General features: G+C 31.8%; 2 protein-coding genes across 2 annotated transcripts; one reads left to right on the top strand and one right to left on the bottom strand.

Annotated features, from left to right (window-relative positions):
• The first annotated feature begins 1 nt into the window (after window position 1).
• On the top strand, window positions 2-4,872 carry LOC148282950 (uncharacterized). Its single transcript, XM_088224240.1, has 3 exons — window positions 2-127; window positions 391-1,040; window positions 4,174-4,872. Exons 2-3 carry the CDS (start codon window positions 427-429, stop codon window positions 4,853-4,855), a joined length of 1,296 nt encoding a protein of 431 aa, XP_088080366.1. The 5' UTR covers window positions 2-127; window positions 391-426; the 3' UTR covers window positions 4,856-4,872.
• A 716-nt stretch (window positions 4,873-5,588) lies between these two features.
• On the bottom strand, window positions 5,589-18,098 carry LOC148282949 (uncharacterized). Its single transcript, XM_088224241.1, has 5 exons — window positions 18,056-18,098; window positions 16,459-16,825; window positions 11,954-12,115; window positions 9,035-9,332; window positions 5,589-6,708 (listed from the first exon to the last, which is right to left on the bottom strand). Exons 2-5 carry the CDS (start codon window positions 16,784-16,786, stop codon window positions 6,333-6,335), a joined length of 1,164 nt encoding a protein of 387 aa, XP_088080367.1. The 5' UTR covers window positions 16,787-16,825; window positions 18,056-18,098; the 3' UTR covers window positions 5,589-6,332.
• Between the last annotated feature and the right edge of the window lie 1,393 nt (window positions 18,099-19,491).

The raw sequence follows: 19,491 nt of genomic DNA, 5'->3' as shown, positions 1-19,491 counted from the left end.
TTATAAACACCATAGCTTATTTTACTTTGACATTTCGATTTTGTCTAAACAAATCTGACGTCTTCGTTAAAACTCGAGTTCAAACCAAGTTGTCAGAAGTTGAATTCGGATATTGGAATACTCATCGGTAAATTTACATATGTTTTCTATAAAATTTGTTTAATCTTTTTATAGTAGTAATAATTTTAATTCATATTTTCCAATGCATTTAATACTATTTTAACATTAGCGATAAAAATAACCTCTAATGTTATTTGTTAATTGATAATTTTTTGCCGCTTTTGAAGAAAAAAAAACAGTCTCGTCTAAATTAATGTTGATTTAACCTAACTAATTCAGCTGAACTTCACGGATTCTGTCCGCTTATTGTTTTTTTTAATCATTTTGCAGGACGGATCAAAAGAATTCGAAAGGGTTCGATACAATATGACTTTATTTTATTCAGGATTCAATGGCTTCGGACAATGGCCAACAGAGCAGAATGTCCTTTGTTATTTTGAAAACACTAGCCTAAATAAATATTTGGATTTTCCCGACAATATTGAAAACTTTGATTGGTTTTTAGAATGGGCTGTAAACGTTTTCATTTTGAATTCTAAAATCGTACTCAAAGGTTTTATCAATAATTCAGAAGGTAAAACAGAGATTCTGCGTAACCCAAATGGTAATTTATTTACCAATGTAACAGGGAATGATAAATATTTATTGTTTTACAACTTTAAAGAAAAATATGTTTGGAAATATTTTTTGGACCCAGATTTGGATGACAAGTGGAAATTGTTACCAAATTTCTTAGATTCTGAAACGAAACTTGATGATGGCGCTGTTTTATCTGATGCAAATAAAGACGAAACTATTGTGAAGATTTCATGTGGTGTTTTGATCAACATGTGCCTTACTTCGAAGGGAAGGATATTCAATATTCCATCACAAATCTCTTCAGAAAGTATTTCTGGACAAATAATTGACGTGTGCTGTGGATACGAACACGCCACTCTACTAACAGATCAAGGATGTGTTTATACTGTAGGAGGTGGCAGGTAAATCATTACTATATTAATTTCTTTGTCCAAGCGGAATAAAGAATACATCATCCCCGCATAGAGCACCGCATCGGTAAATCAAATGCTGTATATTTCAATAGTTAGGTAAAGTGATCAGTCTTACGCTTCAGGTTCCAGTCCAGAAAATATTGCAGTTCAAAAAAACCTCTAAAATCAATATTTCATATCCATCCTGCCAGGAATTGAACCGAGGACCTCAATAATGGTAGGTGAATGCGTCAACCACTACACAATGAGGTGTACTTATCTACACTTGATTTCCTCAGTCAGGATTTTTACCCGAGAGCAGCCAACGAGTCAAAAGCACTCATCCAGGGTTCCGGTTGTATTTGTACTCAGAACTGTATTCTTCATCTGCCTGAATGCAGAGAAGAATACCCTTTAAGTTAAATAGATGAGTGTTTTCGACTTGATGGGAAATCGACTAGAGAAAATGCTTGATGGTAATTTGGTCAGTCAACAACTTCGGTCATATATAAATAATTATTAAATAAATAAGTATTGCAAATGAATTAAGCGGAGAACGAAAGAAATAATCAAATAAATAACAATTTGATAGACAATTGCTGACCTCCCTCTAATACACAAAGTGACATGCAACCAGGGGCGAATGCTCCTTATAATCGATTACATGCAGCTTACCATATTGTTTTGACATCGTAAGTAATGTTTTATAATACTGTAGTACTCGTATTATAAGGAAAAAACACATCACCAAAAAAATATATTACTTTTCTTGGGTAAGTACATTTATATCATATTCCTTTACTCCATACAGCGACCAGTTGCGCCTCTATTGGCCAAAATTATTACACGAGATTACTCTGCTCACTTTAAAATCACTAATTCAAATACGTCTTTAACCTAAAACTTTAGGATCTCGTTCGAAAAATTACACTTGCGATTACATTAAAATCTTGCAGCTTTCATTAATGCAATTTAGTCTTTCAATACTTTTTCATAAGGGCTAGTATTCTTTAAAATACATCAATTTGACTTACGACAGTCTAAGGGAGGTGACAATATACGCACTCGTTATGTGTGAGAAAGAGATAACGAATATATTTTGTATGTCTTAACAGGGAAGTTACAATAATAAATAATAAGTAAGTAATTGATCATACTTATGTTTCGGTGGTTTGAAAGTAAATTTGCTTTGAAATAAATTAATATTTTGATATTTTAATCGAAACCAGTTGATATTTTAATCCATAATATAGTATAAATCCTTTAGTGGGTTTTAAAAAACAAAGATTCGCTAATTGTTTTTGAATTGTAATTCGTTTTTGTGCATTCGATGACAGTTGAATATTGTAGGTTATTCTTAAGTATCTATTTAAACTTTTAAAATTTAGTTAGAGTTATGATAAAAACGTTACTAGTGTATAGTGTTAAGAATAAATATAATGAAGAATTATAATATGCATAACTTATGTCGTTTTGTGAATAATAATGTGATATAAAAGTCGATGAAACAATGATTCTTAAAACGTAATTTATGTTTTGTTTGGTGAACTATCGTACTCGGTAAGGAATACTTTAAAATTATTTAATTATTATCATTTATTAAGAAATAGTGTTTTATTTCAAGATAAGTTATAATAGTCTGACTTAACCAAACATGCACCGGTATGCTAATGAATTATCTAGTTTATTAATTACTTTTTCGACGCCTAGGCCAAAACGCGAAATAGCTGCGCGGATGGGTCGTTGCTTTCTAATGACGCAGGCGGGGGTTTGAGTCCATAGGGGTACCATTTTTTTTTGCAATTATGTTTTTTTAAATTGTATTTTTTAAATCAAATGTTTGTGCTACATTAGAAAATATTTTTACTGAAACTATTAGCCGCTGGAGCCATTTGTTAGGAATTATTTATTTAATATAAAATAGACTTGTTTTTTATATGCCATACTACCACCATGGACATTTTATCAGAATTTTCATAGCTTACCAATTTAAAAACTCACCGCTCGCCACTGCATGCAACATAATAGATTGCCCAAAATTACTGTCCTTGATAAACTTTTGTGTACCCACAAAGACCACCAGACTCCAACACATGTTCCAGTGTGAGTACAATAGGACAAACTTTACCCACCATTCTCCCCGGGCACGCATCCACAGAACAGCTAATAATTATGCTGAGTTGTTTGATTTGCTCCACACCACTACTGCTACTCTTAAATTAGCTACCCTTTCCATCGAATGGCCATCCCCTCAATTCTCATCTTTTTGATTTCTATTCATCTTTACTTATTTCCATTTTCTTTTTATTTTTATAATTAACATATTAGTGAAATAATGCTGATTATATTTTGTGTTGATTACTATAATACTTTACGTACTTCTCAACCAAATATTGTAAGAGCACTCTGGGCGATTATTAAATAAATAAATGTGCCAAAATATCTATCAGTGTCAAATACGGTAGAAGCGCTGAAGATAATGCATTTCACCAGCCGAAAAAAATCATTTGTCTCTAAATCTGTCTCTTCCCCTAGACAAAATCCGATTTCGAATGTTTCTCCTGAATATGGCTTTTGTCTTGGAGAACTATCGATAGTCTAGAAGACAAATGTGCTAATTACAGAATTAGTCATTTTTCAGGAGAGCCGTTTAAAGTTTGACAAGTAGCATTTTTACCTTTGTTTTTATGTCGCTGAATGAAAATGCAACTACGATTTGGGAAGAGATGAAAAATTAGTGTTCTAGTGAGTGCAAATAGTACGAACGAAATGCTCATTGAAAACATTCGGCGTTAAAATGTCCAAACTCAGTTTTTTTGTACTTGGCACATTTGTCATATAGACCATCGGTATATTCATCGAGGACATTGAGCACTCTTGGGGCCATAAAGGAAAAATTTATCTGTGCAAAAGTCGTATGCGTTTTAAGTATTGAGTAATTTAAATTACTGGGAAACTTTTTACGAGCATTGGGGATTGTTAAACTATCTGTAAAAAATTGTTAAGAAACACTTCTATCAGTGTTTCAATTCAGTGGCTTATACACTGCCGAGTGTTATAGCTTATTTCGTAATGATTATTGATTTTAAAATGTATAATATATTGACGTTCTAATATTCATGTATATATTTTGATTTTTTAGCCGCTGTCAGCTTGGAAATGGATCAATTGACAGTTCAGAAAAGCCACAGCTTGTAGAAGCTTTAGCTGGTGTGGAAATTGTGAAAATAGCAGCTGGTGGCTGGCATTCTTGTGCCATCAGTAATATCGGAGATTTATATACATGGGGATGGAATGATAAAGGACAACTCGGAATATTTTCACAACCAGCAAAAAACATAGACTCTTCAGAAAACAAAACACAAGAAACGAATGAAGACAGTAGTTCTTTTGAGGATTTCTTAGGAACAAATCCATTTGAAATTAGCTTACCAAATGTTCACAATAAAGATGCAAATAAAAGATCACAGTCATCGGCATTTCATGAAAATTTGGACGAAACTCAATTGAAAAAATCAAAACAATCGAATGACAATTTTAGAGAAGTCAATTCATACGCTATTCCTAATTTAATTGACTTTTACGATGCAATGGATGGAAGAATTTTAGAGCTGAATATCGTTGATGTCTCTTGTGGATCGAAACATACGGTTATCAAAATGGACGATGGATCGATTTGGGGATCTGGTTGTAATAAATATGGGCAGTTAGGATTGAATAGTGAGCTTATTGAAAGTGTGAATCACTTTACAATATTAAATGTCAAAGCCAAAAATACTGTAGTAAAATGTGGCATTTGGACCACTAGTTTATTTAGTAAATAAATAAGGAAATAACTAAATATGTATCAAATTATTTTCATATACATATATGCATATCAATACCCAATACCAAAAATTTACCCCAACACTTAAATTTTGAGGCCATTTTCTTTTAGTCGTAACTAATAGTATTATAATTAAATAAAAATACTATACAATGGACTGAGTCCTTACTACTTGAAAAATTACATTGGAGATTAATTTAAAGGCACATGATGACTACATTAACCAGACAATAAATAAAATGATTTGACCTTATAATATGTTTATATAATCCTTACAGGTTTAAAAAAATATATAAATAAATAAAAAAAACTCAGAAAGAAGTTGCGATAGAACAGGGTTTGAACTTTGGACCTTCTCATCCAGAGTCCGCGACACTATCGAATAATGTGTGAGACCGCCATAAGGATTTATTATTGATTTTATTTCCCCACATAAATTCTTTTTTTTTTCTTATCATTTATTTATTTATATTAAGTTTCAATTAATTTTATTCGGAACATTTATTTTTTATATACATTCACACATATCTTTGAGTTATTTCTATATTTTTTACAAAAATATATTAAATTTTTTTTATGGGAAAAATGGCTCTGCATTTTTACAGGAATAAATATTATTACCTTAAAAAATGTATCGGTGAACAGTAATTTATATGTGGATATAATATTGTCATATAAATAAGAATACTAGTGTTAATTTTCAAAAGGTTCAAAATCTCACAATTCGGCCTATCTTGTTGGATATGAGCTTTCTTTATAAAATTGTTAAGAACCTAATCGATAGCCCAGAAATTGGTAGAAGCATTTCATTTTGAGTCCTTGTCCGTAGAACTCGTCATTCTGTACTCTTCAACATTCCAAGCTAACAGACTAATTTTATGAAAAATAGCGCTCTTCGAAAAATACAGACTACCTATAATGACAGTGTTAGTGACATCAACATATTACACTGTGAATACTATATTTTCATCAGACCCAAAAGACCTTTTAAATTTATCTCCTGCTTAACTTTTAATTTTTACTACCTGCATCTAATTAATTATTGTTGGTTGTGAATTTTTACTAAGATATATAAATGTTCATGGAAGCAGATAGAGAGGGGAGGAAATTAGAGTTGGAACTATACAATGTCTTCTCCATTTTATTTACTTTTTATTAAATGAGTTTAAAAGTATAGGGTGTCCATTACAATGGAATATCGAATTATGGGCTATATTGAAAGGTTGTTCGATAACTGATCAAAGGAACATTATTTGAATTTTTTTTAAAGCCTTCCTGATGTAAAATATTTCTAAATCGTTAACTTTTAATTTTTTATCGAAGGGTTGCCAGTAAAAAGCATGGCATGTTGGTGCAAAGATACGGGGAATGCCTCAAAACCGGTAGAGAGAAGTGTTGGTAAGTGGTTATATACAAATATTTAATAACATTCAATAAAATGTTTGACCACAAAGCTTTAAATATTAGGAATAAAACTATTTTGGTTTCTTCCCCTTGTCATTACTGGATACAATAATTTCTTCTGCGGGAGGCCATAAATCTTCAAAAAACGTGACATCTACAGCCATTTGTAATGGCAATATAACATCTCTTAAATCTATCTCTTCTTCTTCTGGTTCTTGAACCTTTTGTGTTTCTTCCATGATTTCTTCTTCCTTCTTACTTTTATTTTTTTGGTTGTCTTTTTTATCTTTTGCAGGAGTGTGCACCTCTGGTTTTGGTTTGAATATGTCGTGATATAATAAAATTGGTTTTGGTTTATTGATTGTGTAAGGCGAATAAACATCAAGACAGAGTGGTCTTTTACCAAAAATTCCACTCAAAAGCATGAAGATAAATTCATCACCAAATCTAAAAAAAAAAGTGTTTTTATTTCTTTTATTTATTTCAATTCCCATAAGGCTTTTACTTATGTTATTATATATTATTTTTATAAATTATATAAAACATGGGTACATAAACAACATACAACAAGACTTACAATTTAAAGATATAAAAGAAAATACTATATATAAAATTATAAAGAAATAGAGTATCGTCATTGCGTCGACAATTTAAGTGGTATTTTTTTAAAAAATAAGGAGGTAATTGAAACAATATACCTTTTGATGATAGCTTTTTAAAATGTATATTTTTTTTTAAACATGTCATTTTAAGGTCATGTTTATTGCCTGTCCGTATTGTTGGGGCCCTACTATTTTTATATCCTATATGTTTGTTTATTCAGATAATTATTTAAGTAAGTGTAATTTATATACTGGTATATTTATTAGATGTACAACTTTGCTTCCGTTGTTTTTTTTCCAAATTCGAGGCCTTATTGTTAAAAACAGGTTATACGTTAATGATTCAAAGAATTGTTCATCGCAGGCCAAGACTTTCTCCCATCTTTCGGGCAGCGTACGAATCCCGCATTGAAAAAACTGGTCATCTTTTAAAGCGATCTACGAATCAATCCAATTGTTTCACTTCTTCATAAGACCGGAAGTGCTGGTCAGCCATTGATCGAAACAAATGATAGTCAGAGGGAGCAACGTCTGGAGTATACACCGAGTGGGATAAAACTTACAATTTCAATGTTTTCAAGTATGTCTAGACCACTTTTGCAACATGGGGTCGAGCATTGTCATGCTGCAAAACACTTTATCGTGTCTCGTTGTATTGCGGCCATTTGTCTTTCAATTCGGCTCAAATGCATTAATTGTGTTCGATAATGACCGCCTGTGATTATTTTACTCGATTTGAATAGCTCAGAATACCTACACTACACCCAGCTGGTTCCACCAAATACAGAGCATGACCTTAGAGCTGTGAATATTCGGTTTGTCCGTTGACGTGGAAGCATGGCCAGGAAATCCCCATAATTTTTGTGCTTTGGGTTATCATAATATACCCGTTTTTCATCCCCGGTCACAATGCGATGCAGAGATCTCTTCTGTCTTTGCTTTTCAAACAACTGTTCACAAGCAAACATACGCCGTTCAACATCTCGGTTTCAATGCATATGGCACCCTTGCTTCTGAAGCATTTTTGTTTTGTTTTGAGGCGTTTTAAAATTGCTTGTTGAGTCACTCTCAATGATCGTGCCAAATCTTCTTCACTTTGACACGAGTCTTAATCAAGTAATGCCTCTAATTCTGCATCTTCAAAAATCTTCTCTTTTCCACCGCTACGGCTGTCTTCGATGTGAAAATCACATTTCTTGAAGCGTTAAAACCACCCATGATACATTCCTTTACTAATAATGGCCTAACCATAAGTATTTGAGAGCATTCGATGAGCCTCAGCCACAGATTCCTTCATATTGAAACAGAAAATTAAAACCTCCCGAAAATTACAATAATTTGGCTCGTAAACTGACATTTTCAATCGAGAATATCTTCATGATGCAGACAAATGGACTAATGTTTCTATGAGGTTATATCGACAGATGCCCAAGTTTATTACGTGACTTGTATGATCTATTTATTTTGACCACTACTTACCGCTAAAGCCATCTACAGGAAAACGGTGAAGCAAAGTTGTACACCTAATACTTAAAAATTGATAAAAAGTGACAATTTATGCTGAATTCTTATGAAATCATCAACGTGTTATTGTAGTTATTGGTGGTACTACTACTACTACCATCGCACTATAGAGCTAGGCAGAGAGGATGGACCACCACACACGTCTATCCTGACGTACATTCCTAGCTTCTTCTACATTCATACATCTTGTCATACATGCCTTTCGGTTGTATCTGCTTTTGACATGAATGGACTTAAGATTTTGGATTGATGGTAGTTCATTGTAATTTATTATAAAAAATGAATATGGAGTGGGTTTTGTAACTCTACAACTCAACGAGGAAGTTCAGTGCCACGAAGAGTGTTGTGATATATTTCCGGAAAGCCAACCCACCAAACAGGACAACTCACCAAAGAGAACCAGGGACATCTTGCGCAGAGTAGTTAGTAAATTATAAAACTTTGTAGCAACGATACATAATTTTTTTTTTTTTGAATTTGGCTTAGTTTGACAGTCAATTAACAAATATAAAAAACCACTGAACTTCCTCATTCTAAAATATAGTGTTGAGGTTAGAACGATTCTAAATATTTCATTGTATAAGTACCTTCCTTAATCAATTAAAAAACATAAAAATCTCTAACTTATGATACCATCAATTTCTTACATGTTCTGCAAAATAGCGGAGATTTTAATAAGCGCATTAAGGCCATCCAAAATTAATGGTTCTTTGTTGTAAATGCCAGTGAGATATTTTGAATTAATGGGAAATTTCTGTACAATTTCAAGAGATTGATTCTTATTTTTTTCATTCTTGTCATTTGAGGATTTTTCTTTTTCTGCACAATATTTTTCCCCATTTCCTTTTTCTTTATTCAAGAAAGTGCTTTTGCCATTTTCTTTTTCATGGTAAGGTCCTATTATGTGTTCATTAAAATCATCTTTTTCAACTTCAAGAATTTGTTCTGGAAAACATAACTAAAATTAAATAGGTGCGAAGGTTTTCACGGTCACTGTTATCAATTTGTTTCTTGTTTGAGTGAGGGACTCAGTTTACCCTAAAGATGGCTTCTGCAATGGTAGCCGAAACGTCAGAACAAATCCAACAGACACGGTATCACCCAAAAAAGAAAGAAATTGATCACTTAAAATTATTTGTTTTGAATGTATTTCTTAACTATTTTTTTTTTTAAAGGAATAACCCGCTAAGCCTTTATTTCAAAGGCTTGTCAGCAGGCAGGAAAGATAGGATATAGATGGAAGCAATGAAAAATACACCACAACACCCAGACCAATTGAGAAAAAAATCTTTCTTGGATTTCTTTCTTGCAACTGGCGGGAATCGAACCCGCAACGCCAGTCTCACAGTTAGCCGTCTAACCAACTGCGCCACGGCGCCTGTCAACCTGTTGGACTATCAAATAATAATTCATTCATATTATGGGGATTTTATACTTTAATACTTTGTTTTCAATCCAATAAGTAATAAGTAGTAATAAGCCTAATAACATGTTAAAACATTAGAAGAATTTTTACATAGAAAAGGTGCAAATATGAATAATTGACACATGCTAAGAATATCACAAAATAAGTCAAATAGTTTGCAATGTATGACATAATAACAACTTTTAAATCCATTGTAATATGGCAAGGATGGCAACATTGGTGCCAAGAAGGAGGATTATCTAAAAGCCAATCAGGGGGTTTGAAGAAGCCATGTTGCCTGGAAGTGAGTCCAAAAAACCAACTGTTAGTGAACTTCACCATTTTTGCATTTTATCTCTGTCTTTGAGTTTGCCAATAAACTAAAGTTATATTTCCACAAGTCTTTTGATTTGACTCTTTATGGGACACCTAGAAAAAAGTGGTCCATACATATACTACCAGAATTGAATACATCGGACTGTGTCCAATAATTCCCCTACTTAGACACACCTTAGCCGCACGCATACTTGAAGTCACCAAGTAATATTGCCAGATCGCGAATAATATAACCATAATACAAATGTAAGGTAAAAAAAAAAACAATTTGTTAATTTTTCTAAAATTTTCTTGTGCACTCGGAAACATTGATTGACACAACAGAGTAGACAAGTAAAGGGTCATTTAATAAGAGTAATTGAATTAATGAACTTTAAATATAAAACAAATTTTATTTTACATAAAACGGATATTCTTATATCATGTTAAATAATATTTGATGTTTTAAAGATAATGTCCTCCACGGCATTGTTTAATCCGAGGTCTAATTTTCATTAGTTCTTGCATTAGATGAGCAAAGTAGGGTAAACAAATTTACAACCCTGACAACACTAACGAAATTTCCATTTTGTTTCTTTGACAATCTGACAGATGGAAAAATAATTCAATTTTTAAGTAATGTATTTGCTACTTACACATTCATTTGCTAATTACAATGAAATGTGATCGCATCCTGTTTCTTCAAGATCCTAGCAGTATTTCTAAACTTTAAAAGGACACGGCACATTAAAATTCAAATTAGGAGTTGCGTACTGAACGAGGTCTACTAAGAAACTAATGGGTCAAAACGTAAAACTACTCATTTATGAGTAGTTTAGTCGCCTTCTGTTTGATGCTCATATGCGGTTTCTGGACTATTCTTAATTCAATGTACAGAACTCATATTTTGCAAAATTTACAGATCATTTCATCATTATTGTAGTAATTTAACAAATAACAGATATATATTTGAACCATTAAAGAAGGGACAGAAATGAATCTACTTATACTAGGTATTCACACTTATTATATTATTAAAGTTTAATGGACACTAAGTTGTTTATGTTTTGAGCAGTCAGATAAATGTATTGTTAATACCATTAATGCAGGCATACACAAGGAACACTTTCTCACACAAATCGTAACTGAACAAAAATGATTTTACACTGTTAAGTCCGCCCACCAAAGACTTAGAGTATTTTCATTATTATTTTTCATTTTTTATGTTTATTTTCACACATAGCACATAGTTACAATATCTTTATAAAATTCTGAGTCACAAAACAAATAAAATATAATAATGCGGTTCATTAAATTTATACTCTGGCATTTAATATATAAATATATCACTATTGTGGACAACATAGCAAAAGAGCTAAATAAATTATTTATTATTATTATTATCAAAAATTATGTTTAAGAGTATAGTAATTAAACTATGCGCAATAATTTTAATTTTCTTAATATCTATCCTATGAATAAGAAAATTTGTATATTGTTTATGGGAACCGAACGAAAATATTGGCTGTGGGAAATAATATTTTTGCAACTATAATTTATTACTAACGACTTGGCAAAGTTTCAAACTATTCTTGAATAAAATGTTTTTTTCCTACTGACAAACAGATGGCTCAAAACTTTATGACAAAACTTTTGCTATCGACACATAGAGGGCAATGTCATTAACCCACGATGCTATTAAATATTATTTTAAAATGTGCATAATCATAATTATTATTGTTTGAAAATAAAAACAACTCATTTATATTTAAAGTGCAATTGATTATCAAGCAATTAAACTCTAACATGCTTTATCATGTAAAAACCGTAAAAATTGACGTCTTACCTAATTCATTTAGTGATGGCATCCTTCCTTTATTTTCTTCGACAAACTCTTCTGCTGCGTAAAAAAACATTTCCATAGTTTCCAAAAATGTTTTATGGTCGTCTTTATCTTCCAATTTTTTGAAAAAATAGCAGAACCAATTTACCAAAACTTTTTGGTTAGCTAAAAGCAAAACGATGAATAAAAAAATTAAACACACAATCATGTTAAAAAAAATTCGCCCATTTTGGGTGGGTACTTTGAATTGCCAGTTTCATGTCTTTTAGCCTTTGCAGTATTTGTAATATTTTACTTTGCGTACTGTTTACATTAAAATATTTACACCCACGTATAATAATTATGTTATGTGTCCAGGTGGATGAAGAATACAGTTTCGTTTGTGAAATAAAACCAGAACCCTAGACGAGTGTTTTCGCCTGGATGGCTGTTCTTAGGTAAAACTCCTGAAAAGGGAATCCAATGGAGATAAGTCACCTCGTAGCGCAGGTGGTTAGCGTGTTCACTAACTATGATTTGAGGTCCTAGGTTCGATGTCTGAGGGGGTCAACATGAAATATTTTAGAAAGAACCGGGTCCAGATTTGTTTTTTCTTTCTTGAGGTTGGTAAGATTGTCAAAGGCATACGTGTCAATTTTTAGCGAGATCTGCCACTGTCATGTAATTTGTTTGTGGCAGCTATGTGAATAAGCCGATCTTTGATGGGTTCGGCGAATTTTTCTTAATTTTCTTCAAAAAGTTCAACGCAAATCTGTCGCTGAAAAAATGGTTTCTTTGGACGATTCCACCATTCAGCGCATCATTACAGGCGACGAGACGTGGGTCTATGAATATGACCTGGAAACAAGTCGACAATTTCGGAGTGGCTCTTGCTAACTGAGCCAAAACCCGAAAAACCAAGCCAAAGTCGCTCAAAAATCATGAATGTTGACTGTTTTCTTCGATTATCATGGCGTTCAGAGCTCTTTTCAACAGACGATCAACAAGGAATACTATTTAGGCGTATGAAAGCGTTTGATGGAGAATATTCGCCGAAAAAGGCCAGATTTATGGAAAGGTAACTCTTAGTTTTGCATCACGACAGGGCATAGTTTTACACATTTCTCTTGTACGCGATTATTTGACCAGAAATAACGTAAAAGTCGTTCCTCATGCACTGTATTCACCTGTTTTGGCGGCGTGTGACTGGTGTGACTGTTTGCTGTTTCCTAAACAGATATTATTACTTCGCGGAAATAATTTTCACCTGATTGAGGTAATAAAAGAAAATTCGCAGAGGGACCGAAAGTCATTTCTAAGTCGGCGTACGATTAGTGCTATGAAGATTGGAAAAAACGTTGGCATATGTGTAATGCTTCTAATGGTGATCACCGTATTTTGCGGACAATAAGACGCATCGGACAATAGGACGCACCCCAAAATTTAGTTATCAATTTTTAGAAAAAAAAAATATTTTGGACAATAGGGCGCATCGGACCATGGTCTGGAAAATACGGTACTTTGAAGAATATAAAATAAACATTTATGAATATTTAGATATATTTATTTTTTGCAAATTTCGGTTCATATTTTAACACAATGTATATTAATTTATAATGTGATTTTTACCCTGCTTTATTGTCCTTAAACTGGCACCCGAAGCGTAAAACTGATTACCTTACCTTTCTGTAACAGATTATCAAGATATATCGCATTTATTCCACCAATGCAGTACCCTATTCACCACCAGGTGCGGATGGTGGCTTAATTTAATTTTTTTTAAATTTTATTTTATTATTTTTTCACGCCCATAAGGCTTTTACATATATGGAAGTTATATAAAACATGAGTATATAAACAACGTTAAACTTAAAAAATCCAATATACAGAAATAAAATATAGGACATTGTTTAGAAGTAAGGTTGGTATAAAAATAAAAATATGAGTTTAAATACAACATCAATTTCCAAAAATACAATATAAAAAAAAAAATACAGAACAGTGTTTAAAAGTAAAGTTAGTTTTAAAAAAAAAGAACTAAAAAGAAGCCATATATAAAAAAAAATTAGATAAACAAATCAATAAAATACAAACATATTAAAGAAATATAGTTTAAAGGTTTAAAGCAGCTAGGTACATAATATAATAATGCAACGTCAACAGAATATTAAGTTCCATATGATATGATATTTGAATGATGATAACATAGAATTAAGAATAGTCCATAAATCGCATACGCACATCAAACAGAAGGCGATTAAACTACTCATAAATGAGTAGATTTACGTTCTGACCCATTAGTTTCGCAACTCCTGATTTGAATTCAACTATGCCGTGTTGTGTCCTTTTAAAGTGTAAAAATACTGCTAGGATCTTAAAGAAACAGAATGCAATCACATATTATATGTTATTATCAAATGAATGTATATGTAACAAATGCATTACTTAAAAATTGAATTATAGTTGTATCTGTCAGATTGTCGAAGAAAAAGAAAAAAAACATTTCGTTAGTGTTGCCAGGGTAGTATTTTTTTTTACCCTACTTTGCTCATTTAATAAGAGAACTAATAAAATTGTATCTCGGATTAAACAACTCTATCGTAGACATTTGACCGACAGTATCTTTAAAACATCAAATATTATTTGACATGATATCCGTTTTATGCAAAACCAAATTTGTTTTATATTTTATGTTTAAAGTTCATTAATTCAATTACTCTTTTTACTTATTTACTCTGTTGTGTCGATCAATATTTCCGCGTGCACAATAAAATTTTAGAGAAATTAACAGCTCCTTTTTTTTTACCTTACATTGGTGTTATAATTATATTTTTTCCCACCGTGCAACATTATGCGGTGGCATCACGAATGCGCGCGGCGAAAGTGAGGCATAGTAGGAGAATTATTAGACAGTCCGATGTATTCAAATATGATTCTACGCTCATTCTGGACTATTCTATAGATGATAATGATAATTATAAAATGTTAATAATAGTTTAACCGGTTAATTATTTAAGAAATCAGAACCGATAAATAATATCAAATTATTCGCTTTGGAGAAAATTGTTTTTTTTTTTGCCAAAAGGCTTCTACAGAGTATTGTAAGTGAAATTTGTAAGTATACAAGAGTATATATTGTTATTTTTAAAAGTTTAAATACATGTGATATTGGTGTGGCTCTACTTTATTAACTTGGTACTTAATTATCCCTGTGAATTTAGTCATTATTGTCAAATAGTCTGTCAAAAAAGAAAACATAAAAAAAAAATTTCTTCATTTATTATTTATTGATTAAGACTTACAGAAACAAAAGAAAAAAACTTTTAATAATTCACTTTTTTTTTTACAAACATTTGCAATTCACAATTTGTTAACTAAACAATAGTCTGTTGTAAGGCTATCAAATTGTGAATCTACTGGTTTCCAATGGAACAAAATAATAATAAATGTATTCAAACGAAAAATTAAACTAAGCATCAACGATAAATTAAAAACAAATATTATGTTGGGTTCAAAGCACACTTTTTTCATTATTATTTTTTTTTTATTACATTTTATTTTTTAAATAATTATAAATCATAAAACAGAGCATTACATAACAATGGAATACATATTAATAGTAAAAATAGTAAACAAAAAATCCCACAAAGGCATGGCCTGTTCGTGGGTACCTATACAAGAAAATGTTAATGAATTTTTGCTCCTATAATAAATAATGGACAGTAATAATATTTTTGTGTAACATAAGAAAGGAAAAATAAAATATTCTGTAAAAGATAATATGTTTTTTTATAGTAATTAAAAATGGAAATAAAGAATATTAAAAAAACACAAAAATATTTCTTTTTATTAAAGGGCAACAAAATAAATCATAGAAAAAAGAGTTCGTATCTTTAGTTTGAATCCAGGAAAGTGCATGTTTTTTAAAAGAAGGAAAATTTTGAAAGTTTGTAATCAATGAAATATTATCAGTAAAAAAAAATAATTTGGGCCTATAAAATATGCATGTCTCTGTGCGAGCCTCGATTTACAATGTGGTATTTCTAACACATGATTCCTTCTTTGACTTGATCTATTTGAGTTACTTGTAAATTATGGATACAATCGTGGTTCTCACCGGAAATCGAGCCCGGATCCTTCCGTGCGTGAGTCAAGCGTCTTAGCCACTACACAATATAAATGTTAAAATATAGGCAGAATGGTGAATGTTACACAGCGTGCAAAGTGGCCATTTAAACCAGCTAATGACAGGTCATAAGTCTTGAAAATGCCCAGACTTCTATATTCCCTTCTATAAAAAAATGTTCTTCAACTTTCATGTTGTTTTTTATTACAACTTTATGGATTATCACTAGTCTTTTATTTTTATAATAAATAATTTTCGAGACGAATTTTCAACAACAATTATGTTTTACAAAACATCGTAGATAGGTGGTGGGTGGTGTACAAAGATTGATGGGTATCGTGCAGCACAAACTTACCGTTTTTCAACTATTACAATACCTATCTATGTGAATAAATTTACTTACCCTGCGTCATTTTTTGGATTTGAGCCTTAATAAGGCCATCAGAAATAACGTCTAAAATCCAAAACTCAAACAAACTGATCGGGTAAGATTCGCATCCGATCAAATCTCCCAAAATTCCAATCGATTCCTTCACCCCAGTTTCCAAGACGTCGGGAATCTCGTCTTCCTGAGTGAAACTTCGGAATTCCCCAGGAAAAAGATGAACAAAATCTCTTCCATATTCTTCAGTCACAAAATAAATAATTCCTTCTAAAATTTCGACGCAAAATGCAACATCTTTCAACGTGGTCTCCACTTGAAGTTTCTTCACATTTTTTTCACACTCCATTAGAAGCGAAGTTAAAGCGGCTTCCAAGTGTCGAGTTTTCTGAAATATGAATTAGTAGATATTAATGACCGACTAAAACAATATTTTCACACAGAATTAAGAATAGTCCAGAAGGAGCGTAGAATCATATTCGAATACATCGGACTGTGTTCAAAAAACCCCCTACTTTGCCTCACTTTCGCCGCGCGCATGCGTGAAGTCACCGCCCAATGTTGCCAGATCGCGAAAAATATAATATAATGTTTGAATCGGGTTGTGGTCCTGTGGCTAGTGTCTCGGACTCACGAACCAAAGGTCCGTGGTTTGAATCCTACTCTACCCCAACTTGATTCCCATTTTCTAATAGTGAGTTATTTACAACTCGTTGAAAATGGCCCTTAAAGTTAAATATTTGGGTAAATCATAAAAACGCAAATATTTATTTAAAAAAAAATATAGTAAAAATTATATTTTCTTTAAAAAGCAATTTGTTAATTTCTCCAAAATTTTATTGCACACGCGGAAACATTGATTGACACAACCAACAGAGTGAATATAAATAAAGGTTTATTTAATAAGAATAATGTAATTAATGAACTTAAAAATTAAAACCAATTTTATTTAACATAAAACGGATATTTTAAGTCATGTTAATTTGATGTTTTAAGGTTAATGTCGGTCAAATGTCCACCACGGTGTTGTTTAATCCAAGAGGTCCCATTTTCATTAGTTCTCTCATTTTGACTACCCTGACAACACTAACAAAATGCCAATTTTGTTATCTTTGTCAATCGGACAGATGGAAAAACAATTCAATTTTTAAGTAATGCATTTGCTACTTCCACATGCATTTGCTACTTACACATGAAATGTGATCCCATACTGCGAATATAGGGCATGCTGGGGGGATTATTGGACACAGTCCGATGTATTCAAATAGGATTCTACGCTCCTTCTGAACTATTCCTAAATCTTTGCAAGCAGGCTTAGTTTCGATTCTAAATATCACGCCTGGCTGACGGTCGAAGAACGACTGAATACGCGTTGGATATGACTGAGCGTTTGGGCATGAGTTGAGTCATCATTTTTCAGGGCTCAGGGCATGTCTATGTGTATTAATATGTCAAAGCCTAGAACATTTAATGAAAAACAAAATTGATATTATGATATGATTATGATATTTATTGACGAATTTTTTTTTTAAAGCTATCAAGTTTTTTTATTTTACAACCAATATTGAATTATCGATTAATTAGTACACAGATCAAAGAGTTTAATAAAATTTCTTACCTAATTATCGTAATTTTCTTAATAAAATTGACGTTTAATTATTAGTTTAATTCAGCTGTTTTAATAAATTTTTTATTCTTTTATTTTTATAAAAAATAGTTAATTGATATTTTAGTACCTACCAACTGACATTATTTTCAATTGATTATTTAACAGTTAATTTGCAGGCCGTAAGTATGGGTACACAACATAACAACGGTGGCCTCCGTGTGTAGTGGTTAAGACACTCGACTCACGCGCGGAAGGTTCCGGGTTCGATTCCCGGTGAGAACGCAAGAAATAGTATACCATAGTTCACTACTGTAATTGGGCCTTCTGGCCTGTTGTGGTGAAAAAAAACTGTATTTAATTCATCATTGTAATCGTTTCCTTATCCGTATTAGTGGTGCATAGGGTACTAAATTGGTATTCCAATCCTGAACAAATCAAATGTAACAAAGGGTAGGAAAAAAAGGATGGATTTCACATTAAGATTAACAAAATAAAACAGAAATTGAGAATATCTTAGCGAGGGAAATATTGAGTTCTGGGTTTTAACAGAGCTTATAACGTTTTATTGGCTGGTTTAGGTGGCCACTTTACACACTGTGTAGCATTCAGCATTTTACTTATGTTTGAATGCCCAAATTTATACTATTCTTCCATTAGTTTATTTTAGTGGTATTAAAGAGATGAAACGTGGATAAAACCCTTATTGTTGTGAGGAGATTAATCGGGTCGAATTATTTCACATACTTCAGAAATTTTCGATTACAATATAAATAAATTTTAATAAATTATTCCTTAAATATTTTTGAATGTTATTTTTATTCTCTGTTGCTGAAAAAGAAACATTTCACTTCAACTATTAGTTTTTTTAAATAATACTATAAAAACATTTTGCGATGAATACAAAATCTGCTTTTTAAATAATAGTTTTTTTAAAATTTTATACTGAACAATTTTTTGCAAACAGAGAGGGGAAACATTTTTGAGAAGGGAATATGGAAGTCTAGGCATTTACGGGGCTTATGACCTGTAATTATTTGGTTTAATTGGCCACTTTACACACTGCGTAACATTCACCATTCTACCTATCTTGAAACATTCACATTTCCTGAAATCTTCTATCTATTGACTTTTGTGAAGTAAAAGAGCTGAAACCTTTATCATTTGGGTAAGATTCATCAAGCTGAACCAATTCGCCTACTAGACAACGCCTGGACAACAATTTTTTAATTGTCAACATCATGAACGTCAACAGACGGAAGAGTTACGGAAATGTGGATATTTAAACACAGGTAGAATGGTAAATGTTACACATAAACCAAACAATCTCAGGTCATAAGCCCTGTAAATGCCTAGATTTTCATATTCCGTTCTCGAAAATGTTTTTTCTCTCAGTTCCAAACAAATGTTAAGTGTAACATTAAAAAAAGAACTATAATTCAAAAAGT

Source organism: Micrasema longulum, unplaced genomic scaffold (assembly GCF_059751315.1).
Source record: "Micrasema longulum isolate JH-2025_06_02 unplaced genomic scaffold, ASM5975131v1 h1tg000274l, whole genome shotgun sequence".
Classification (NCBI taxonomy): domain Eukaryota; kingdom Metazoa; phylum Arthropoda; class Insecta; order Trichoptera; family Brachycentridae; genus Micrasema; species Micrasema longulum.
This window is presented reverse-complemented; position numbering and strand designations above follow the sequence as displayed.